The following is a 26,596-nucleotide window of genomic DNA, read 5'->3' on the forward strand; positions in this document are numbered from 1 at the left end:
AAGATGGTCAGGGTGAGTTATTTGGCACTGGAGCTCATAAGACACATCCTTAAAGAGTTTTATCATTTGGCAGCAGGTTAGGAAACCATAGTAAATTATATTGTCCGGAGAGAACAATAAAGTAAGAAGAGGACAAGAGTGACGTGTTACCTTGTGGATCCCAAATAATTAAGGGATGAGTGATAAAGAGCGATAAAGAACGGCCTACAAAGAGAGCTAAACAGTGGTCAGAAGACAGAATGTATATGAATAGCAGTAGCTCCAGAATCTCTATTTAGGTGGGACCATACTCTTGGGAAGTGCGGCTTGGGACTGTCTGGAAGCTGCATTTGCATGGTAAGCACATTGGAATGACCTGCAGGAGGCCAATGCATGTATGTGTGTTGTTTTGTTATATTAGGTAGTTTGGCATATTAGAGGGTGAATGTGAAACATTCCTTTCTTCCTTTCCCAAGTTTTCAAACAACACCCGTAGCCTGTGCCTGGACCATCCCAGGCCTCCGTCAGAGATGACTAGTTATTTTCTGATAACTTACAGAGCATTACAAGTCTTGATTGTAGCTGTGCACATGTCCAGACTACACTCCCCTGCCTCCTTTACTGCCAGATGTGGTCATGTGACTAAGTTCTCAAAGACGTAGGAGTAAAGGTTAGGCGTATAGTTCTCAGGTTGTGCCCTCAAGGCGAGTGGACGTGCCTCTCCTCCTCTCTCCCCTCTTGTCTGTTGGAATGCAGGCCAAACAGTGGCAAGTCCTCCTCAACCTCAAAGATGTGGACATTACCTCTGAAACAGCAGAGAAGTAAGAAAGAGGAAGGCTAGGTGTCTAATACCACAAGGGTCATACCCTTGGACGTCTTACACTACAACTGTTAAACGAGAAAGAGGATGGGGTGTGACTTTCACTGTACCTTGTCTGCTTTCCTACCCGCTCACTCCAGAGAATAATCTTTAGTTGGTGCTTAGCTAAATATCTTTCCTAAGACTTAACTATAGCATTGTTATACATATATGTAATTTTATGTACTTATATAGTACACATGCAGCAATATATGTTATACAGAGACATATATACTATATATACATTATATACTAAACATATACACAATACACTAAATATATATACACTATATATACACATTATATACACACTGTATACTGCATATACATTATATATGCACTATACATACCATATCCTAGCCTACATACTATAATATACATATACAAATGAAATGTTACACATATAATATTTTGAATAGACTTATTGTGGACATGGGCTATTTACTTAAAACTGTTTCAATGATCATGCATCTCTCTAATTCCAAATCTTCCAACTCACCCATCTCCCTAGTCATTGAATTCTGGAAAAAAAAAATAGCTAGCATCAGACTATTTTTGTATATTTATGTATTTAACTCCAAACACACACAAACATACTCACTCATTTCTGTGTCTTTATCTACACAAATAGGTGTATTTGCCTCAAAACTATATTTATTCACTCATTCAGTTAGAAAACATGTGCCAGGCACTCTGCTAGACCTTAGAGATACAAAGTGATACAAAGTGAACAAGAAAGATATGATCTCCACTCTCAGGAGGTTACACGCTGTTTGAGGAGATGGGAAGGTAAACAATTGCATATATTATGATATGCTGTGTTCTAGGAATACTCAGGTGCTCTCTGAGAACATAGAAGGGGCACTCAACACTGATTTAGAGCATTAACTGATCTTCATAGCTGGAGGCTCCAGCACTGATTCCCCAGAGTTCATGAATATTCATACATATATATGTATATGTACTTTCATATTTACACTGATTGCAAATAAATTTCAGTCGATATCCATGAAGGTTTTTAATATCTTACCAATTTAACAACTAGTGTGTATATTAAGTTAGGGTCAGTATCATTACTGTATGAATTTTCTTCTTATTTTCAGTCTTACAATATGATTTTGTTTATGCTTGCAATGAAAGTATTAAATAATTGGCCAGATTTTACAAGTAATATTTTTTGCCAAAAGTATAATGAAACCAGTTACTGGGGGAAAATATTAAGCAAGCACTGAATAAATCAGGTACATATGATTTGGTTGATTTCTTGAATTTTCCTATTTTTTGTAAGTTTTTTTAAATGATGTAGATACAGTGATATAACAATACTCTGATGCTATAATGCATTTTGAATTTTAAAATATGTTTTCAAAATTCTTCTTTTAAGATTTAGCTAGCAGAACAGAGTGAACTGTTAGAGCATCTGTGTTTCAAATTTAATTGTGCTGGCCAAATTCAGAGATTTATGAATTTGCCTTGTTGACTATCAGTCATCTGCTGCTAGTTCATTCTCTACTTCCAGAAGGTTGCCTGTATTATATTGATTCATTCCCTTGCTAAATATTACCTAGCTTGTTTGATTATCTGCCAAACTCAACTACCCAGAACACAACCAGAAACCCAGAATAATTAAAAAAAAATAGACATATGACTAATAACATGGGAAGTTACAAAAAATCATGGTTAAAATCAAGGTACTGAGCTTCAGGTTTCAGCAATGACATGTGAAGAGCTTGCAAGCTGTCACTCCCATGCTTACAATGAGAAAAAGCTGAACAAATGAAAATTAAGGGCTTTTATGGCATTTGTATGAGAATTGAGGTGACAGGCAAACTGTCATTCCAAATTGTGAAGAGGCAGGCACATGCAGAGAGACACAGCTAAGGGTTTTTGTTTAGTTTTGATCTGGGAGAGTTGCCACTGAAGCATCACACACTGGCAGAGGCACTTACGTGGTCATTTTGATGAACTTCTGGAGATTGAGCGTGTACCTGGGTGCGAGCAAGAAACAGTCTGCTGGGGGAGACCCACATACTCAGGGGCTTCTCCTCTGGGAATCCTGCCAGGTTCTCAAGTTAAAGCTCTGAGAAATATCCCTTCCTGCCAATGGCAGAGGAAGGAGCAAGGAAGAAGAACTTTTTGAAAGATACTCAGAGCCTTCTCCATAACCAAGGCCCATGTCCAGGGGAAGGGACTCAGCCAGAGCCTCACCCCAGCTGATGGAAGGGCCTTTCTCCTGCTGCAACCCCTCTAAGTCTTACTCTCTCACCTAACAGGGGCTCAGGAGATGAAACATTATCAACTGAGATCTGAGCATCAAGGAAGTAGACTGGATATGCTACAGCCACTGAAAGGAGTAGGGAGAGTGGGAAATAAAGCCGTACCAGTGGAGAAATACTTACAAAGTTACAGTTAAGACACAGGCTGCCTAAAAGATTGATTTAATCAGAAGATTATAGAGCAGTCTCCTTACTACACACCTTACTATCACACCAGTAGGACTCTGGTAGAATAGCAGCAGCTTACAGCACAAAGAGCTGAAGACACAGACTCCCTGGGAGGAGTAGCTAGGAAAGTCGGGGAAGCCAGAGCAAGAACATGCAAAAAAATGCCTTGAACCCTGTGGCACCTACAATGACAGCAAACATTAAACACAGCCAACCTCTAACCAGATTAACATAAATCCTACCGTAACAGTCTATTTATCTCAGTTCCTATTATCCAAATCAATATGGTCAGCTTTCAACAAAAAATTATCAGTGAAGCATGTCAATTATATCCTAATAAAACTTACAGAAAAAAATCAGAAGGCATGCCAAAAGGAAAAACAGAAAACAAAGAAAACACAGTCAGAAGAGAAAAAGCCAACAGAATCAGACTCAGACATGACAGGAATGTCAGAATTACTAGACAAGGAATTTAAAATAACAGATGCCTGGAGAAAGAACTTGTGGTATAGGTATACAATGAAATACTACTGAGTGATAAAAAAAGAATAAAATAATGCCATTTGCAGCAACATGGATGGACCTGGAGATCATCATTCTAAGAAAAGTAAGCCAGAAAGAGACAAAAATGCAATATGATATCACTCATATGTGGAATCTAAAAAAAAGAAAAAAAGAGGACACTAATGAACTCATCTACAAAACAGAAATAGACTCGCAGAATAGTAAACAGTCTTAGGGTTACCAGGGGAAAGGGGGTGGGAAGGGTTAAATTTGGAGTCTGAGATTTGCAAATATTAACCATTATGTATAAAAATAGATTAAAAAAACAAGTTTCTTCTGTATAGCACAGGGAACTATATTTAATCTCTTTTAATAACCTTTAATGAAAAAGAGTATGAAAATGAATATATATAAATAGGTATGCATGACTGGGACATTATGCGATACACCAGAAAGTGACACACTGTAACTGACTATCCTTCAATAAAATAAAGAAGAAAATTCCCAACAATTATCCCTTCAAAAAATAAAATAAAATAGAATAAAATAAAATGATTAATGTGTTAATGGATCTAAACGAAAAAATAAACCACATGCAAGAAGAGATTATTTATATAATCAGAGAGATGGAAACTCTAAGAATCAAAAGGAATGACAGAAATTAAAAGCCACAATAATAGAAATTGAGACTGCCTTTAAGTGGGCTCATGATTCAGTTAGCTTGTACGTAGATCATTAGAAACTTCCCAAACTGAAATTCATGTAGGGGGAGAAAAACTGAATAAACAACAACAAAGCAGAATAAAACATCCAGGAACTGGGCTACAATTTCAATAGGTATAACAACTCGTAATTGGAATATTAGCATAAGAAAGTAGGAACAGCGCAGAAAAATATATTTGACATAATCACGACTGAAACTTTCCAAATATTAATGACCAAACTGCAGGTCCAGAAAGCTCAGAGAATGCCAAGGCTAAATACAAACAAACAAGACGAACAAACAAACAAAAAATGCACCGTCTTATATTCAAACTGCAGTAAACCAAAGTCAGAGAGAAAACGTTGGAAAAAACTAGAGAAGTTAAAAACAACCACTTTAACTACAGAGGAACAACAGCCAGGGTCATCTTTCAAACAAGAGATACTGACCATGCCACTAACCTGCTGGAGATGAACCTGCAAAGCTTTCCCATTGCACTTGAAAATACGTTTATCATCTTAACACCATCAAATAGGCCCTGGATAGTCTGGCTCTCACCTCCCCTCTGGCCTCATCTTTATGAAACCCTCCTCTTCTGCCCTCCCCCACTTTGCGGGCTTCTTTCCGCTGCCCCCCCAACCCCCTCGCAGTGCCGTGTTTCCCCAAGACCCTGGGCTTCTGTGGGTGTTCTTTCCTCAGTCTAGTGTTAGCTTCCCTTGTCTGGCGACCCTTTTAAATTTCCCCGTATTTCCTTGGGGAAGCCTAACCCAACTTCGCTGTCCATGTAGGTCACCCGATTACAGTTCATCATGGACCTTGCCCAGTTGTGACCTTAGGGGACTTTGTGCTCTTTTGAAAACCGTATCTCCTAGAGAATGATTTGGTTTGGCTCACCTTCCCACAGTGCCCAGCACAAAAAGGGAACAAAATGCCTGCTTGCTTTATAAAAGAAGGGATAGATTTCTTGCAATTATCCTAATAAATTAATGCTTATCAGTGACAGATCATTGGAAGAGTAGTTTCAATTAATATTTATTGATTCATTTAAAAATAACCTATTTAATGACCTCCTCTTCTCTGTTATGTAACCTTTTACATTTTGGGGAGAAGAAGACAGAATCTAATCCATGTAGTTTGTTGAGGGCATGCAGGCGTGTAAACCCACAGACAGTTCAAATCACAAGAATGTGATTTAATAAAGGCATGCAGAGGACCATGTCACAGGTGCCTTTAGAGACGATATCCTGCAGAAAGAAGAAGCTGAGCTGTGGGTACTGCAGCATTAGTCCAATGTGCACTCTTTGGGGGCGGGAATCTTTGCTGTTTTGTTATCAGTGTGTTCTTCATGCCTACAAAAAGTACCTGACACTTAGTGGGTACTCAGTGATTTATTAACAGGAGGAATAGGAATTCGCTAGATTAAAATGAGGGATAAGTGACGAGGAAAAAATTCTAGGCAGAGGAAACAATATGTCACCCAGACCGAAAATACTCATGCTACTGCAACTTCCACCTGAAATTTGAAATGGCTTCATTTAGATTGCAAAGGCTTTTCACTGAGAGAGGGGCATCAGGATGAAAAGGGTTTGGGAAAAGGGATATACATTTTGAATTAGTTAAATCCATGATGTATTCAGGTAAGCAAGAAGAAACTTTTGTAATCCTTCACAGTGTTGTCTACACTATGAAGAAGCTTTCAAACTTTTGTTTTTTGGTCTAGATCCTAATCAATACTTTCTAAATTTACAAAGTTTAAATTAGTGAGGTTGGGGATAATTAGGTTTTATGGCAAAGATAATGTTATCCAAGTCCTAATTTCTGCTTCTAACACATATAAGTTTCAATGTTTTTATCATTCAAATGTAGTACTGTTATGAGTTAAAATTTCAATCTTTCAATCTTTAAAATACTGTAAAATAAAATAAAATTGCAACCTTTCATAGGGCACTTATACTGTCTTGTAAATGTTATTATTGTCTTTTGTTTTGTTTTGTTTTTTGGAAAGGGGGATCATTGCTTTGTCCATTGGGCTGAAGAGGGGAGGTGGGAAGCCAACATTTTGTTACCAGAATGTCTGCTGTTTCTGCCATTTCTAACAGTAACCAGCAGGTGGTGTCAAACAATTTTACATTTCTGTTTATTGCAGTGCCAGTTTAGCTTTGGAGAACTCTCCTTCCTAACTTCCACTTCACACTTCAACCACAAACACTCACACTCGAGCATTTGATGGGGATAAAGGTCTAAAGAAGGATTTTATTTTATTTTTCTGATTTAAATATGTCCTAACTTTGCTTTCAGGTGACACTATTTTTGCACATGCACTGAGGTATCTTTTTACAATAGAGGTACTGCTTTATATGCTGTAACTCACTTGGTTGCTATAACAACACTATGGAAAAACACTATTCCTAGTCCCCACTTTACAAATGAGGAAACTGTGGAACAAAGAGGCTAGGGAATTTCCCCAAGGTCACAAAATTAGAATCCAGGCATCTGGCTGTGTAGCCCGCAGTCTGAGTCTCTGTGCTGAAATCACTTCCCCTGATTTGATTTTCTCCTTCAGTGCACATTTTCACTCAACACATAGCATTTCTTTACTTTGACAGCGTTTTCTCAGCTACTCTGAGTTGAGGTTTTTGGCACCTACACCCAGAAATGAGAAATATTACATAGAATAAAATCAGAAAATAAAATAGCTACATGTTAGCTATTGTCTGTGTATGGGGAATGCTCACATATTTTTCACATCTATGAGCAGAATTTTAGTGCTGAAAGCACTTTAAAATATTTGCATTTTATTTTACTGAAAAAGGAACTTAAGCCTCCCAAAGAAGCATTGAGTTTTGGTGGTAACAGAGGTGATGAGGAAAGATACAGTCTGTTACAGAAATGCTGTGGGAACATTCATTATGGAGGCCCTACTAGGTATAGGAAAATGCCTGGCGCTGGAAGACGGGCACGTGGAAGGTTTCTATGGAAGTGCAGTTCTTTACTTAATGCCTCACTCTTCTGTCTACTGTGTTGTGGGACCACACTAGGCTGTACTAGCAGGTGGAAAAGCTGGCGTATAAGCATCTTATCCTTCCAGTAAAAACAAGAAAGGAAGGAAAGGAGGGATGGAGGAAGGAACTTACAGTTAGTGTCAACAATGTTATTGTCAAGTTTCCACAATCAGATGAAAGAAAATAAAATTTAGTTATACAGAAAATTTGAATATGGTGAAAGACAGCTTCATAGTAGATTCCTATTGAAATTACTATCACATTTTATTGACGTGAATGATTAGACCCAAGTCTAATTTTCAGTTAGTAGAATAGACTTAGAATCATAGTTAAATTTATAGTTTGCTAGAATTTGAATATGCATTTTTTTGTTGATTTTCTTTAAGTTGGCATTAAGGTGTCTGTCAGTCATTCCCAAGAATTCACACTTGAATTGGAAATGATTAAATGTCATTAACAATCTTTTGTTTAAATTAAATTTTTTTATTTTTTCTTATTGCAAATGCAAAGCAGGTTCACTGCAAAGGGAAAAAAGAAAAGAAATTCCTTCAATGTTAATTTCCATAAGTAACTATTATCTTATATTGTATCCTTATAGGATACCTTATACAGATCCCAGATTAGCAACCTCACCTTCCACTTTAAAAACAAACAAACAAACAAATAAATAAATAACAACCTAGAGCAAGAAGAAGGGGATTAATAAAAATTAGAACAGAGATACATGGAATAAAGAATAGAAATAATAGAGAAAACCAACCATAAGTTGGTTTTTGAAAATGTCAACAAAATTGTCAAGATTTTAGCTAGACTGATCAAGAAAAAAAGAGAGAAGACTCAAAATTTTAAAATCATGAAATAAGAGAGGACGTAATTACTGACCTTTAGACATAAGAAAGATTATAAGGGAATCTATGAACAATTGTATGCCAAAAAATTAGATAACTGGGACTAATTCCTCGAAAAGTTACCAAAACTGATTTGAGTCTGAATAAATCTATAATAAGCCCTGAGTGAGCAAACAAAAAAAAAATCAATAAAAGCCTAATGCTAGATGGCTTTTTCTGGCAAATTCTACCAAATGCTGAAAGAAGAATTAACAAAATTCTTTCTCAAACTCTTTGAAAAAATAGATGAGGGAACTTCTTGATTCACCCTGTGGAGCTTTGCCAAGATAACAAAACCAAAGAAATCACAAGGGAAAAAAAAAAAAACAAACCTGCAGATCAATATCCCTTAAGAGTACAGATGCAAATATTCTCAACAAGATACTAATGAACTGAAGCTAGCCACAAACATATGAAAAGGATTACAAAACATGACCAAGTGACATTTACCTGAGGAATGCAAGATTGGTTCAACATACAAAAAGCAGTCAATGTAATACCAACATATTTATGGAACATGAAAAAACACAATTATCTCAATAGACTCTGAAAAACAAAATACAACATCTTTCATGATAAAAATAATCAGCAAACTAACACCAGGAAAGGGCTTTTTCAGCTCAATAAAGTAGATTTAAGAAAAGCCCACAGCTAACATCGTACTTAGAGATGAAAGATTAAAAGCTTTTGCCTTACCATCAGGAACAAGATAAGGATCTCTGATTTCTCCAGTTCTATTCAACATAATACTGCAAACTTTAGACAGAGCAGTTAGGCAAGAAAAATAAATAAAAGGCATTCAGTTTGTAAAGAAAGAAGTAAAACACTATTTGCAGGTCACTTTCTTATATATAGGAAATTCTTAGTAAACTACACACAAACTATTTGAGCTAATGTGTTCAACAAAGTCTCAGGGTACAAGATCAACACAAAAAATCAGTTTTGTTTCTATACACTAGCAATGAACAATCTGAAAAGGAAATTAAGAAGATATTTCGTTTATATAACAATCCAAATGAATAAAATGCCTATAAATAATAAAAGTTTAAAGATGAAAGATTTGTACGTTGGAAACTACAAAATATTGTTGAAAGAAATTAAAGAAACTCTAAATAAATGGTGATTATATATGTACACATAATTGAAATAGATAGGTAGCCCATGTTTGGGGATTGGAAGACTTAATATAATTAAGATGGCAAAACTACCCCAAACAAGACAGTATCTATGAAAATTCCAATAACTTTTTTTGAAAAAATGAGCAGACTAGCCATAAAATCACAGGGAAGTGTAAGGGACCTTGAATGGCCAAAATAGCCTTGAAAAAGAATAACATAGTTGAAGGGGTCACACTTTCCGATTTCAACACTTACTCTAAATCTGTAAGTCATCTAAACAGTGTGAAATTTGCATGAGGACAGGCATGTAGATTCATGGAATGGAATGGAAAGTCCAGAAATAAACTCATATTTGTGTGGTCAAATGATTTCATCAATAATGCTAAGATCATTTAATGGGGAAAGAAAAGTCTTTTCAACAAATGGTGCTGGGACTACTGGCTACCCACATGCAAAAGAATGAATTTGGACATCTACCTTGCACAAAAATCACCTCAAAATGGACCAAAGGCCTAAATGTAAGAACTAAAATTATAAAATTCAAGAAAATATAAGCCTAAATCTTTATGACCTTGGATTAGGCAATAGTTTCTTAGATATTCACCAATTCGTAATTCCTATTGAAGAGGATGTCCATCGCTCCACATTCACCTCAACACCAGAATAGTATCAATCTTTTGAAGTTTTACTAACATTTTGCTGGTAATATTGTTTTAAAAATGCATCTTACTATTGCTTTTTTTCCTTGAATGCTTATGAAGTTAAATATATTTTCATATATTGATATGTCACTTGCATTGATACAAATATGTGTGTGTGTGTGTTTAGAGTAGGATATGGTTGTGGTTTGTGGGTATGTATGTGGGTATATCTGTCTTGTATTCTATTTAATTATTCTCCTGTACCAAATTCTCAAAAGAAGACATCTTCACAATCTAAAACCTTTCACAGCTTGATGCATGCAAACACAGTATTTCTGTAAATGTGTTTTTTAAATTTGACTCAGCAGCAGGTGAGTTAAATTTATTTTTCTACCTTTCATTCTTATTACTACCATCATATTCCCAGATGCATTCACTCATGATTAAACAGAATTATTGGTATTTTGAATTGTTAACTCTACTGTGGATGAGAAAAAAGCTGTTTTATTTATCCTAAGGGAAAGTAAAAAATAAAACATAAAAATTTCAATATATGAATGAACATTTCTTCAACATTTAATTCTCTTTCAATTTAATGTATCCCCTATGTACATAATTAATCCTCTATTGGATCTCTGCTAAAACAGGTAATTGTAGACGTTTTGACTGCTGATGTTGTAAATACCTCCTGAATTGTTGGTTCTTGTCACTTAACTGTTGTGATTCCCTGACTATAGGCAGAAAAGCTTTATAATGAAAGGAACGAGATTGTTTTTTAAACCAACAGAGGTATAAAATATTCCTTAAAAACAGTGATTCATATTTTTTTACGGTTTGAGGTTTAGTTGTTTGCTTTATTTTCTATAGATTCTAAGCTACATTGTGAAAGACACTGTCTTAATACTAATACTAGGCAATTCAGAATTAATTTCATACTTAGGTAACTATACTTAGAATGAAGACTTTCTTAATTGTAGTTCCATTGTGATCATTACTGTGGATAATTGGTCCACTGCTTATCATGATTCAATAAATGGTGAACAGATTAATGCGAAGCTTTATGTAGGATTTTTAAAAAATTAATGTTAATAGACAATGGGTCAATTTCAAGGACCAGCTTTCCTCACTGTAAATTCAACTTGAGTTTCACCAGTCTTTCTAACCTCAACAATACTTGAGAAAAAAAGGAATTTATACCAAAAAAAAGAAAGCATTTCAGAGTCATCCCTTCAAGAATTATAATAACCATTTATAATAGTTAATTTGCACTATTTTCTTCCAGAAGATTTTTGTTTGTTCGTTTGTTTTTATTTTAGTGGCTAGAGGTGGCAGTGAAAGTAGCTTTGGGGAAAAAGAGTATTTCCAATGTTGTCCTGCTGGCATTTGTTGATGTTTGTGGTTCCCATCTTTCTGCAGGAGTAACAACTGTTCTAACGATGACAACACTAAGCATCAGTGCTCGGAATTCTCTCCCCAAAGTGGCTTATGCAACTGCCATGGACTGGTTTATTGCTGTGTGTTATGCATTTGTGTTCTCTGCCCTAATTGAATTTGCGACTGTTAACTACTTCACCAAAAGAGGATGGGCTTGGGATGGGAAGAGTGTAGTAAATGACAAGGTAAGTGAGAACTTCCTTCTCCCCGTGATTAAGAGAGTCCCCCAACAGATTTGGCCTGTTACAGATAAAGTTCCAAAAAATTCAACCATAAGTTATATATGTAAAATGAATCATACAGACTTCTCTTAAAGTGTGCTCTTGCCTGAAATCCTTTAGGAGTGCTTGTAGCAGTATTACTTCCGTTAAAACCACTTGCTAGCACCTTCTGAGCTCTGACTGTGTGTCAGCACTGTACTAAGATTTTTACATATGCTCTCTCATGTAATCGTTACAACTTTCTAACTAGGGTCTCTTTTTAATTCTCATTTGTTTCTGATGAAGAAGCTGTGGCTAAGTGAATTTATTTACTTGCTCAAGCTCACACAACTAGTCAGTCAGTATACTTGAACCCAGATCTGCCTGACCATGAAGTTCATGCTCTGAAGCATCACATTGCTTTATAGTAAAAAGGATTTTTCAAAAGAAAGAAGGTATTAACTTTACTTGTTACAGAATTTCAGGCCCTATCAGTGGACTAAGTTACTTTCCTCCTACTCTCTTCTTTGTTGCCTGGATACAAAACAGGCAGCATTGCAATCTCTCCCATGTTGTATGGAATAAGAACATAGATACTGGAATGCTAGATGTTTTAAGTTGCTTGTGTAGTCTATAGGGGAAAACCTTTTGTTTGTAAGATTAACATTTTAGGAATTATTGGTGTCCTTTTTTAGGTTTCAAGTACTGAAGGAATTAGGAGTTTTGTGCTTTGATACAACAGCTGTTTCCTTTCTTATTCTATAGATTATTATTCATCTGCCTAAAGTGGAGGCTTTGGATGTATCACAATGAGATAGAAAGTATTCTTAATAGTAGTAAAACGTTCTACTTGGAGGGCTTCTTTTTAACAGCGTATCTACCTAAATATTTCTTCCGTTATATTTGGAATAACATACTTGCTGATTTTCTTTCTTTTTCAATTATTTGAATATAAATATTTTTCCTCATTTCTATGACCATACTGCAGTTTAAGTATACAAACAATTGATGCTATAATTTAAAAGTCTTGCTCTTTTTCCTTAATTTTGTAAACTATAAAAGTTTTAATAAGAGTGCTGGTTTATTTCATTTTATAGGCTATGTTTTGCATACTAATAACCAATGAGTAAATATTAAAGGAAATCTGATTAATTTTCTATAGTTAGTTTTTCTAGGTTATTTCACCATCTCCATTACATTTTATTGTTGACTTATGTTTTCATTCCCAATATAGTATACTGCTTTTTCATTTCTATATAAGCAATTACTTCCTTTACTTATGTCAGTTACACATGTACTTTCATACTAACATTTTTTGAAGATAAAATGCTTTTTAAATATGTCATAAAAGATAAATAGTGGTTTGTGGTGTAAATGTCCCATATAGAAATATATTGATATGTTATTTTTAATTCTATGAGGCTGCCATTTAAGTTGACATTGTGATTTGGCATATCAAATATTATACCTGAACTTGGAAAACAGAAGTACCTATCAATGCAAAAAACACATGCTTGATAATTCATTTGAAAAATCAGCAATAGCCTACTCCCAACTAATGCTGGATTTAAGTCTATCCACATATCCGATCACACACAGTGAAAATAAATCCAGGTCGAAATTCTTTATGTTCCAACCTAATTTGAAGTAAAACAACTAACAAAGTTTCTATTATTTCAGTTCTCAGTGGTTCAAGTTCAGTGGTTAAATCAAAGGAGACATTACATCAGGCACATTGCTTGTTGTTAATCACTTGTCCATAGCTAGAGTACCAAGCACAGTGCCAGGTCCTTAGTAGACACTGCAGACAGTTTTATTGAATAAAATAATAAAAGAGTTTCTGATATTAAATCTGGCAATGCAATACCAATGAGAAGACTTTTTGTCTTCGTGGAAAGTTGTTTTAAAACTTTGCAATGGTAAATTGCAACTTGGTAAACTTTGCAATGGTAAATTTATCAGTGGGTATTCAATACATTTTCATAATTCAAATGAATTTTGGGAGGTGTTTCCTAAAATTTCCTTGGAAAGAATCAGGTCCTTAGACTAAAAAAAATCTAGTAGGGTACCCCAAGCTAGTGCATCTGCCTGAAAGTATTTCAATGCTATTTACCTCTGCTTTAGTTTTCCTTACATTTAATTTTTAAGCGGAAAACAATAATTTTCCTGAAATACAAAGTTTTTATTGATAGGCCAAACTGGCATCCTTTCAGTTTAACCAGACTGACAGAAGTCCTCTTTTTTGAAGTTACTAAATTTGATTAAATGCACTTAAATTATCTGGCAATCCAAAGAGCATATAAAAAGTTCCTAAAGGTTTATTAACTGGCAAGTATTAGTCTGTCTCATAAAAATAATCACTCAGAGATTTATATTATTATTGTATGTTTGAAAAAAAGATGTGTATTTAACATACAGTTTACGTGTAGATCGTGCTGTGATGACCTTTAGAGTTAAGTTTCGCAGATAAATAAATCCACTCACATCATACTCAAGCCACGTTTGAGCCCTTTATTAGAAAACAAAGCCTACCTTGCTCTGAGATCTTGTACAAGTTTGCACACTACTTTTAGCCTCAGGTGTGAAATTAGACAACAAAATTTTATCATTTTTTTTAAATTAAAACAATTTTTAAATTCCCAATTTATCCCTTCCCTCCCTCTTTACCCACTGGCAACCGAAAGTCTGTTCTGATGTCTGCGTGTCTGCGTGTCTGCCTCTGTTTTGTAGATAAGTTCACTGTGTCCTTTTTTTAGACTCCACATTTAAGCAGCATCATATTCTCTCTCTGGCTTACTCCACTTACAGCTTTATCATTCTAAAAATGTAGTGCTGAGTCAAATAATCCAAGTTCAAATTTTTATTCCCTTCCATATATGAGAGAATCTGTTTATACAACTTCCCAAGTTCTTCTGGAACCTTCTCTCTTACCCAGTGTTCTTCCACTTGCTCAAGACTAATTCTTCCAATCCAGCTCTTGATCCCTTTGTTCCTTTTTCAACCTTGAGCCATCAGTTATTGTTTTCTTCTTATGTCTTTTAAGCCATCTTCTCCTTTTCAACCACCTCCTTCAAGTTTCTGAAGATGCTTAATATACTTATTTTACCATAAAAGCAAAACCAGACCCTCTCCAGATACTGTATCACCTACTGTGCCATCATCAGATTCAGCCCTCTTTTTCTGCACTTAAGCTTTTTGAAAGCATTGATTACAACGTCTTTGTTCTCACTTTCAATTTAATTCTCAATCCACTGTAATCAGATTCCCTTTCCATTTATTGTCCTGAGTCTGAAGGACACCAGTAACCTCCACATTTTGAGATCAGATAATAATTTTCCATTTTTTGTAAAGGATCCCCACATAACCGTTGACTGTGGTTATGTTCCAGAACTCCATTTCAGGCCCAAGTCTGCAATTTTTTTTTCCTCTTTCAGACCTTAAAACAGGCCTTAGAGTATCAACTTCTTTCCTCAAATCGTGACAGCTGCTACTATTCATTCTATTCTTTGAAATTCTTTACCTGAGTTCAGAGTAGATCTGGTCTCCCTAGCATCCACTCTTGTTTATCCCCAAAGAGACAGGCATTCAAATTTATCATATTTTATCTTATTTTATTTTACTCCTCACTATGTGAATCTCACTTTTACGATGTTACTGATGATATTTCTAGTAATGTCAGCAACACTAGCACGCTGTCCATCACTTATTGTCTCCAACTAGACAAGCCCTACTCATCCTCAACACACATAGCAACCTTCAGGAAATTTCTGAACACTTGCTCCCCTCAACCTGGAATGATTTGGTCACTCTGTAGCTGTGTATAATACCCTCTGCATTTGATCCTTTATCACAGTTTGTAATTGCCTTTTTATGTCTCAACTCCTTCATTGATATGATAATAATGACCATGTTTATTTTAATAAATCATTTATCCTTTGTCCTTTGCACAGGGCCTTGCATATAGTAATTGATCAATAAATATGGTATGAATTAATGAAGTATAACCAAATCTACAGCCCATGCCTTTATCTTACCTTCCACAGTTATTATCTACAACTATACCCCATACCTGTCTTTTAACTTCTAGATTAATAGATCCAACCTATTCCCTGGGCATTTCTACATGAATACAACATTACAATCTTTACATAGCTTTTACAAAAGGTGAAACAAAAAATAAACAAACATAAAATACCCTAAACTGATTTAATATTTCCTCCCTATCCATGCTTATTTTTTAAAATCTATATCTCAGTTCATGGAAAAACCTAATCTCACATACCAACTTGGAAGTGTCCCTTAAGATCTCACCAGTCATCCAGTGGTGTCCATTCTCCTACTTATGTCATAGACCATGCCCTTGCCATTTCTCATTGAGTCTTTTTATTCCTCATTATCTCTAATTATGTCTCCCTTTAATCCATCTTCTACAGTAATGCAGTCATCTTTCTAAAACAGAAATCTGATCATTTAATTTTTTTAGCTCTTTAATGAATTGTTGAAAGCAATTCTTCAAGCAGCTCAGCTAATATGGTCTAAATATATATCTTTATCATATGTTTGTTTACATGATGAATAATAAGAAAAATATTATTTGTTATACATTTACTACTATGTGCCTAGGAAATCTCTATGTTAGAATGAGGAAATAGAAGATTGGTCAAGGAAAGTTACTTGCTCAGGATCACACGTTTAACAAATGGTGAATCCAAGATTGAACACAGATCTAAAGTCCATGCTCATATTCTTCCTTGAGCCATTACAAACATCCCAAAATATCTATGCCTCTACACATCTCCATGACATTAGATGTGCTGATTTCTCCTGCTAAATTGCCCTCTCCTTCCTTCCCTAACTACTTATTCCTTAAGATCTATCCAATTGAATCTAATTGCCACCCCCACCCCAATATGTTTCTACAGTACCTGGCATAAATTCCTTTAATGCAGCCTCATGAAATTATACTTTTATTGTAAACAAATCTGTTTGAAAAATGAGCTAAGAAGATAATAGTTTTGTCTTATTCATTATTTCTCTGCCAATCCCTATCATAACATTTAGCACATAATTTATTTGAATTAAAAAAAAATTTTCATCTTGAGATTGTTTTTATTTCTAAATCTTATTCAGTGGTTCTACACTGGCCAAGACAAGCATATTCTCTGGAAATACGCTAGATATTAAATTACTTAAAACACAGACATAGCAACATAATATCTAAACTAACATGAAATGTACCATTGTTTTGTGATTCACTCCATGCAATTCATAGAAAACATCACATTTGAACATCTTGCCTTGTTCCCAAAGCATTTCAGGCAGTTTACCAAAAGAATGCTTGCATGTACTTAAATTATTATAAAATAAAATTGAAATAGAAGTAGAGAATCAGGATGAAGGAAAATAGACTACAAATATGTTCACCATTTGGGCCAGAACATTAACTGAAGTACACAGCTAGTGGATCTGAGACTCAAATTCTGAGCTTCTTGGCTATGAGTGTAATTCATGGCAGGGGCGGGGGGCACATTTTTCTTTAACCAAAAAATGGAAGTATACATTTCTTCAGGAAAAAATAAATTTTTTCCTACACTAAATTCTTATTTTTAAACTATATCGTACGGGTTTTATATTAGAGAAAGCTGGGTACTGTTGCAAGTAATGTCAACATTTTCCCAATGAATGCAGTAATGAATTTTATATTGATGTTTCTTGTAGTCCCCTTCAATAAATGCTGAAGGCATTACATTAATATACAACTCAGTGAAGGCAATTCTTCAAGGAGCTAAGCTAATATGGTCCAAGTATATAGCTTTCTCATGGCCCAATTTAATCCAAGGAAAGACTTTAGAGTACTTAGAGAAGTGGATGGACTGTATAACCTTCAAACAATCTTCTGTAAGTATCACTTTTCTCAGTCAGGATGGTTAGCAGACAGTTAACAGTAACATCATCTGACCAGGGAGCATGTTGCTGTTTTACAAGTAATGGTTTTTCTAATAACCACAATGACTGTAAAAAAGCAACATGATACGTAGAAAAAGCATAGATTTGCCACTTTGGAAACCTGGGGTTTTCCGAAAGTCTGTTATATTTATGAGAGCTCCATTTCCTTCTTCAAAGAGACAATCTCTTGAGATTCTTTCCAACTCTGAAAACACGTGATTATTATTTTTTTTTGAGCTCAATCTTTCAGTCCTTTGTTTTTTAAACATTTTTTATTGATTTATAATCATTTTACAATGTTGTGTCAAATTCCAGTGTTCAGCACAACTTTTCAGTCATTCATGGACATATACACACTCATTGTCACATTTTTTTCTCTGTGAGTTATCATAACATTTTGTGTATATTTCCCTGTGCTATACAGTGTAATCTTGTTTATCTATTCCACAATTTTGAAATCCCAGTCTATCCCTTCCCACCCTCTACCGTGATTATTATTTTTATTTATATACAAGTCACTTCACTACTAGGTGTCTGTCTCTATTTTAGCTAGAGCATTTGCTCAGTTTGTTAACATATTATTTTATCTAATGTTCTAAGGAAGCCAGGATTGCCTTGCCACGATGGTGTAAGACATTTTGATTTCTTAATCAAGAATTTTCCAGACTTGAAATTTTAAATATATATTTGGACACTCTAATAAAATAACAAACTCAGACTATTCTGGATCTTATAAAAGTCATTTAAAAATAGAAAGTTTTAATTCGTATGAGTTCTATTTCCTTTTCATTCCACATAAGTAACAGCATTAATAGATCCTATAGCAGCACAATTTAGTTTTTCTCCCCAGATCATTTATAAAAATAAATCACTTACTATTTTAGTGTATAGTCATGTTTTCCTGCTTCCCACTTATATGAGTCCCAATCACAAGTAAAACAGCTCTCACGAACGTGTGGAAGTTCCACAGCACTATTTTTCAGTTGAGCTTATTTCATGATTTCCCAGTTTCCTCCATCTATAGATGGTAAAATTGAGGATTTTCAGGATAAGTACATAATAGAATTTTGGAACACACTGTTGGGATCCGTTTCTATTAATCAAATGAATACTTATTGTTATTCTATAAAATACTCTGTATGCTTATATGTGCTATATACATTAATACATATTATCTTAGCAATCATTCTAGTAGATGTCAATCATCTGTCCTGAAGTAAACATTTTTTGAGCCTGTGCTATGCCAGGAACTATGCTAGGAGCTTACAGTAAAGTGGAAGGAAGAAAGAAGCCTACATGCCACTGTAGAAACAAGCACAAGGGGGTAATGGAAGCATATGGAAGGGGTGCTTACTGCAGTGGGAACTGATGTCTCAGTAGATGTGATTTTGTATAAAATGGATCCAACTAGGTGACCGATGTGGGTTGGTTATCAGTTAGTTCCTGGATCAACTGTGGTATCATTCACAGGTTAGGGAAGACAGGAGGGTAGACAGATTTAGGCTGGCATTGCTAGTTTCTGTTCACTTTAAGTGACTCTTACGACTTTTGCTACCAATACATGGGTGACTGAAATATCTAGCAATATAAATGAGTAATGGTTTGAACAGTTAACACAGCAATAAACTTCCTTACACTATTCCTCTTCCAGGTTCTGAGGAACTGAGTGTAAGCCAGGGGTTACATTAAATAAAGTAAAATTGGTCAGGTGGGATAGAAATCATGTGGTCCAAGTATCCAGCCTGCTGGCTTGATCAGAGGTTTTCATGGTATTCAAAGAAAACTTTATTCTTTTTGATTGGAGTAAGTAACTATCAATTTCATTCTTTTTGATAGAAGCAAGTAATGAATAGGGCAAAGTAATATCTTCTAGTAATGGCCTAGAGTATGGAAATTTTTGGTAGTATTACTATCAGATCTATGTCTTACAAAGAACAGTAATAGAATATGCTGCCTGTATACTCTGATTTAGAAGATCTTAGAATTAAGCTACAAATTCTTAGAAGTCAACTATGAATTTAACAGTATTTTTTCTCTGTACACATGATTTTAATTTTAAATAGATAGGAACAATTTGCTTTACTGTAGATTTGTGGTAATTATTTTCAGGTGGATGAAGGGGAAGTTATATTATCTTTTAAAATGAGATTTTGTAAGATTCTGAGCCAGAAAGGCTTTGCTGGGCTATGCCTAGGAATTGAGAAGGTTTAGTCCCATGGAGGTGCCCTCCCTTCATTCAATACATTGGGAAGAAATTATAGGTGCCAACCACTGGGTTTTGACTAAAGATAGTAGTCATGGCTGTTACACTTTCCTTACTACTGATTTTGAAAATACTCAAGTTTCCAAGCTCCAAGGGAACATCTTGAAGCCAAAACCATCATCTTATCAAGTACTAAGCCTGCTTCTGATATTCAGAAATTGAAGCCATAATTTGAACAGCAAAGAAAAAGTAAGGTGAAATTTTGTTCGCTGTAGCTAAGTCAATAAAGTTAAAAACATTTAGTAGAATACTTTCATCACTACTTATTATGGTGTCCAATACTGATTGGGTAAAACAAAACAAAACAAGCGAATAAAAAAAAGTACAATTACACAGGACTGATGTTTGGCTGCTACACTGGCACAGCCCTTTTGGGTATTTATAGCTGATATCCATTCAGACTGGTCAGAGTATCTGTTCTCATTTGTTAGTGCTTCTGCTCTAGAGTTTGTTAAATATTTTTAGTATCACCTGAGTATTTATGTACAATTGAAGGGTATTCAGGGGGGAGGTGGGAAGGATGTTGGTAAGAGTTAATACAGAGTTTTTATCTGTAGACTCCTCCTCCTAAAGGATATTTTACATTTTATGTTTCTTTGCATAAATGTCTGCCCCAACTTATATGTTCTTCTTCCACCAAATCGTCCTTAAGCTGCTTCATGCAATGTCTATGTCTTCTTCCAAAGATATAAAGTATATTATCTATGCATTTTATAAGCCAGTAGTCATTGTCTAGCTTCTAAAAGAGTTAAAACCTTACTAGTTTCCACTACGGGGCTATGTTTTTCAAGGTAGTTCAAATATACTTTAGTTCATTTGATTCTCACAGAAGTTTAAGTATTATGTTTATGGCTTACGTATAATTATCTCCCTTTTTAAAGCTAGAAGCTGAAGCAGGGAGAGGTTAAGGAATATCCCGGGGTCCAAATTCTCTATAAGGGCAATTTGTTATCATTTTAAATGATGTTTAGGTATAATTGAAATAAGAATAATATAAATACTATATTTTAGGACTTTATGGGTTAGAGTCCTTCTAGAAGGTTGACCTAGTGATTAAAACTTCAATTGGAATATTTTAAGAAAAAGCACTCGCAGGTTTCTTACCGCTTCCTCAGAGATAAAGTCCCATATCGTGCTGTTAAAAACAGAGGTTTGGAAGTCACATACATTTTGAGTTTGATGTTTTTTCAGCCACTTAGTAGACAAGAGACCCGGTCATGTCACAAAAGCTCTTTAGCTTCCACTTCTGATTCTGTAACATGGGGTTAATAACAGAACTTACTTCTTATCCAGCAGTGAAGCTTGTCACCAGTGACACCGTTAGGCCTAACACTCCACCTGACACATCCTAGCGCTCAAAAAGTGTTAGCTGTCATCTGCTACCAGTTGGACCCTTGAGGATTACCCTTGTTTATAACTGGAGACTCCATGCGTCATTCCTGAATGAAAGCTGTTTCATCGATTTCATAAAGTTAAACTGGTAATCCCTCACCCCTTTTTCTTTTATGCTCCAGCCAGGTCTGGAAGTTTGCCTCCTCGGTGAGGGAAAGAGGTGAGGGAGAAACCCGATGCCCGTGAAGGACAGGAAACCCTGGCCTGTCCTCAGGGCCTCCTGGGCTTTCGTATCTCATTTTACTTCTATATTCTGGGAATTCTTAATCAAAATACTGATCCTCAAAATTCTGTTGTAGGCCAATTGGTTCTCTAAATCTACTGATTTACACAGTTCACTATTTTGGATAATTCGTTGCAGGCTCAATTTTGTTTGCATTTAGATAGCTAGCAGTGTATTTATATTAGTACAGAACTGCAGGTAAATGCCTTTTCAGTTTTTATTAAATACTATTATTGAATAAATATTTTCAGGTTTCATTAATTGGCCACATATTACGTGCCTCCCTCACAAAAGGAATCATGCGAGTTTCGATGGTGAACAAGACAGAAATAGTACCAGCCTTCACTGAACTTCCATTCCAATAAGAAAGGATGATTATCTGACTGATAATCACACAATTAAAGAATTTCCTCATTTTGAAAAATGCTGTGATGAGATTAAACTGGGTGCTACGAACGAGTGTAGATGGGGAGCCAGTACAACACTGGATAGAGTGGTTAAGAAGGCCTTTCAGAGGAAATGACATTTTAACCAAGACTAAAATTTGAGAGGAGATTGCTCACGTGGAAAACGGACTGGACAGAAGGCATTCCAGATGAGGGAGTAGCATGACCACAGGCGCCAAACAAAGAAGTACTCTGAATACAAGTTATTTCAGTGGGACTCGTACATAATGGACAAAAAAAAGACACCATGGCAAGAAGTGTTGATTTTATTCTAGGTTTCATGAGATAGTATTTAAGAGACTTAAGCAGAGGAGTGATGTGATCCAATTTATGTCTTAAAATAATCCCTGTGGCTATAGTTTATCTAATGATTGGTGAGGTCAAGCCGAGTTGGAGGGCACAAAGGAAGCCTGCTTGGTCCAGGCAGGAGAAAACTGACCCAGACGAGAGTGGGTGAGAACTCAGCTGGGTATTATAAGGAGAAACAGGTTGTGCATGAGCTAGACAAAAAGCTAAAAGTTTGTGTTTCATCTTTCTTCTATGTTTTTACTATTTATTACACTGTTCTCTATATATGGTTACAATTTCCCACCGTCTGAGTAAAGCATGACTGTATGGTTTTGCCATGAAGGGGAGAAATCCTGTTATCAAGTTAAAGACATTATTTTTTATTTGAAATTTGAGGTCATTCATTATAGATGATCATTCTTCTTGCTAAACTATTTCTACATTTCATTTATTCATTCAACAAATACTTGAGTGCCTATTGTAAGAGTCAAAAATGTCGTATCATTTATTCAGGTATTTTGCTTATCAGGTTTCCATGTAGACAACAAATAGTTCTCCAGGAAAATGGTGTCATTGATTTTACTCTGGGCATTTCCTCACCCTCGTGGTTTTAGGACTCAATAAACTCCTTTTATTTATTTCCGTAAATTCCTGCCTTCTAATGGATAATGATGTTTATCAAGACACTTTTCTTCAGAATTTGAACTGGAGTTTGGAACATGTTAAGAAGCAGTCTGAACCCACATTCTCTTAATTCTTGTATTTTTCAATAGAAAAAAGAAAAAGCCTCTGTCATGATACAGAACAATGCTTATGCTGTGGCTGTTGCCAATTACGCCCCAAACCTTTCAAAAGACCCAGTTCTCTCCACCATCTCCAAGAGTGCAACCACGCCTGAACCCAACAAGAAGCCGGAAAACAAGCCAGCTGAAGCCAAGAAAACCTTCAACAGTGTTAGCAAAATTGACAGAATGTCTAGAATAGTTTTCCCAGTTTTGTTTGGTACATTTAATTTAGTTTACTGGGCTACGTATTTAAACAGAGAACCTGTATTAGGGGTCAGTCCTTGAATTTAGACACAGGTTGACTTTGGGATGTACAGCAACATTAAACCTGGTTTGTTTTGCCATGTACAGTCTGACTAATAACTGCTAATTTGTGAACCAACGTGTACAGTATGTATATAGCTATCTAGCTCATAGACCTCTAATGGAGACATGCATTTGCTAAACTCATGGAACTGCAGGCAGAAAGCACCCCATGCCCAAAGAGCCATTGCCTTTTTTTAAAGATTTAACCCTAGGAATTGGTTTAAAGTGGATTTCAGATGACCTGATTTATTTCCTCTTCTTCTAATAGCGATGAAAATGGAGATCGTATGCCACAATTTCTGGACCCTTTTGATTTAGGTCTTAAATAGGAGTATTTTCTACTGTTGCTTAACTATAATGTAAGATAACATTGTCTTTCCAAGATGAAGCCCTCTAAATAACAGAACTTCATATCTGCAACATCAGTTCCCTTCCTGAGTGCTCAGAAGCCCTGCTAGTATAATTGGAAGCTTAGCACACATCAGAAGAAAAACTAGAGATTTGAAATCAGCTTCTAATTACTCTGTATAGTATCTATAGCCATGTACATATTACAGCATGACAAATTCAAATAATTATGAGTCACCCTGACAGGATGTTCATTATGTCTAGAATTTAATAACTATCAGAATGTCATGGTCATCACATTTTTAGCATCAGAATTTATTTGCAAGTAATAATTGAAATCCTACAGATTATTTTAATCATTGGAAACTACCTTAAATTAAAAAAAAAAGGACAATAAATATATCTTACTCTTTCCAGGTATGTGTTGCATTGAAATTGATCAGCTAAATTTTCTTGGTGCTGGAGACTGGAACAAGTATCCAGTTTGGCTGCTGTGGAGCAAAATTCATATTGGATTAGAAAAGTGTGCCAAGAACTCCCACTGATGAGAATTCATAGGTGTCACAGAACATAGACGAGCACTTATACGATTCTCTCCTTTCCTGTTTACTGCAAATTCTGCCTTAAGGCTTCTTTTCATCAGGACTCAGAAGCCACTCATTATAAAGGAAAGGGCAGTTAATTGGCACATTTTTCTGTCTTGAAAGCAGCTCTTTCAGATAAGAATTAATGTAAATCTGCTTTTGTAAATTGCAACTTTAAATTCCGCTGACTCAAATTTACAGCTTTGTATACCAGAAGAGGTTTTGGTAAGAGTTGAACATTTTTAACCTGAAACTTTAAGCATCACTAACAGATTGAGGATTAGTTCACATGCACAAACACTTCTCTCTCTCTCTCACACAAACACACACACACTCACAAGAACACACACACACACACACACACACACACACACACAATTAGCTAAATTAGGACACATACACAAACGTAGCTAAATTAGAAACCAAAATTTTCAATTTTATATAATTACTAATTATTAATGGATAAAACTCATTTTTCTTTTAATATTTAAAAAATACTCTCTATCTCCCTGAAATATGTTAATAGAAGTTAACAATTGTGTCTTATGCCTAGATGCAACAGTTTTGGCAAACTTAAAATCCTTTCGACTCACATATACATTAGCAGTTATTAGTTGACTTTTACTAATAGATACACCTTTCTGATGGTGTTTTTGTAGAAACATAAGTAGTCAAATAGTGGCATTTCTTGCAGTTTTGTACAGTATTTCAGTATAGTGCATAAATAGGTATGTTCATAAAATCAGTAAAAGGATTATCCTATGGAAATAAGCAAAATCACAACAAAAACTGCTATTCCTTTGCCTCATTTAAATTTTTTTTTCATTTTTCTTGTTTCAGTGTGATTCTATTATGTGCTTTGCATGACTGTATTAATACCAAGGTCACAAATGCATCTTACGAGCAGAATTTGCCATGAAGACAGCTTTGATATTAAAAATTCCCTCACAAAAGGAAATCCATAACCCTTAATAAAATAAACTTGCAACATGAGCCAATAAATGTATTTATTTACTTCCCTTTCAATAACACCTTCTCTGACATCTAAATAGTTTTAAAAGTGCATTTGATTCATATACTAGAATGGGAGATATCTTATTTTCTTACACATTTAAATATAACATAGCTCTTCTGGGTGGTTTACAGAAGGGTACAGTAGTCCAAACAGTACACAATGCTTGAAGTCAAGCAATAAAAATGTATGGTTAGTATTATTAAACGGTTTAAAAATATTGTTCTTATAAGTTCTGCATTGCCCTCTTAATATGTGACTATACACTATAAATTTATAAATATGTACATATGTAAAAATAGTTGTAAATAGAAGTATCTGTAGGACCACAGAAAAGACTCATCCATCCCTTTGGCAGAAAGCTGCACCTACACTGGTGGTACCAGTTTTATTCAAATTTACGGTAGATTGACCAGAAAACTTACTGTTATGTTTATTTTTAGTTTCAGTTGTTTAAATCTTATTGAGCCTAAGGACATGCTGACAGCTGAGATTTGCCTATCATGTGGATCAGGATTTGCTATTGTTTCTCTAACTTTGGTGTATTTTTTTTACACCCTTCTTAATCTTTTAACGTTTGGATAAATCAAAAGGAGCCTTTGATCTTGCTGGAGGGAGGGAAGATGCTTCATGGGAAAGGATTAATACTACAGAACCAGAGTCTTTACATTTTTCTCCCTTTCATAAATCATTTTAAAAACACAAAATAAAAGTGACATGGACTTATTAAAATAAGGTTAATTTTTCAGGAAACATTTTTAATCAACTAACAATGGTCTCTTTGGCCCATAATATGTATGCCTATTGAATGCAGCTGTACATTGACATAAAGAGTTATGGTATGTACAAAATGTAGATAAATACATGTACATATATGGAGATATAATCTCATCATTGTATAGCTACTGCTCCGGCTAAGCTAATGCTTACTCCACAAATATTTTTTACTTCCTAGTATTCACCAGGCCATAGGGATGGTGTTAATACCACTCACATCACACCGGCAGAATTTAGTTGAAAATCCGAGTGCATCTCATTCTTACAAAGACTGAAAATCAAAGACCAAATGTAATACATGAATTAATTTAGCGCTGAGAGCTGTTTAATGAGTTATGAGACTACAAGTGTGCTAAGATGCTGGCTGTTTTGCTCTTTTCACCTATTTATGTCCTCATTGGTTTGAATATAAAAACTGTAGTAATGTAATCATTTGATAATTTTTTAAACTTCAG

At 35.1% G+C, this 26,596-nt stretch overlaps 1 protein-coding gene across 5 annotated transcripts in view; it reads left to right on the forward strand.

Annotated features, from left to right (window-relative positions):
• Positions 1 to 25,345, forward strand: part of GABRA2 (gamma-aminobutyric acid type A receptor subunit alpha2) — a 110,457-nt gene extending 85,112 nt beyond the window's left edge. For 2 of the 5 annotated variants that reach the window (XM_031687571.2, XM_072973694.1), the window contains 2 exons: positions 11,554 to 11,756; positions 23,103 to 23,464. In XM_031687571.2, coding sequence (XP_031543431.2) covers positions 11,554 to 11,756; positions 23,103 to 23,399 — 500 coding nt within the window. In that variant the 3' untranslated portion in view covers positions 23,400 to 23,464. Of the gene's footprint in view, positions 1 to 11,553; positions 11,757 to 17,489; positions 17,670 to 23,102; positions 23,465 to 25,192 lie in introns of those variants that run through there. The other 3 variants (XM_031687577.2, XM_072973709.1, XM_072973703.1) reach the window with 3 other exon arrangements.
• The last annotated feature ends 1,251 nt before the right edge of the window (positions 25,346 to 26,596 follow it).

The sequence above is a fragment of the Vicugna pacos genome, chromosome 2 (genome assembly GCF_048564905.1).
Source record: "Vicugna pacos chromosome 2, VicPac4, whole genome shotgun sequence".
NCBI classification, from domain to species: Eukaryota; Metazoa; Chordata; class Mammalia; order Artiodactyla; family Camelidae; genus Vicugna; species Vicugna pacos.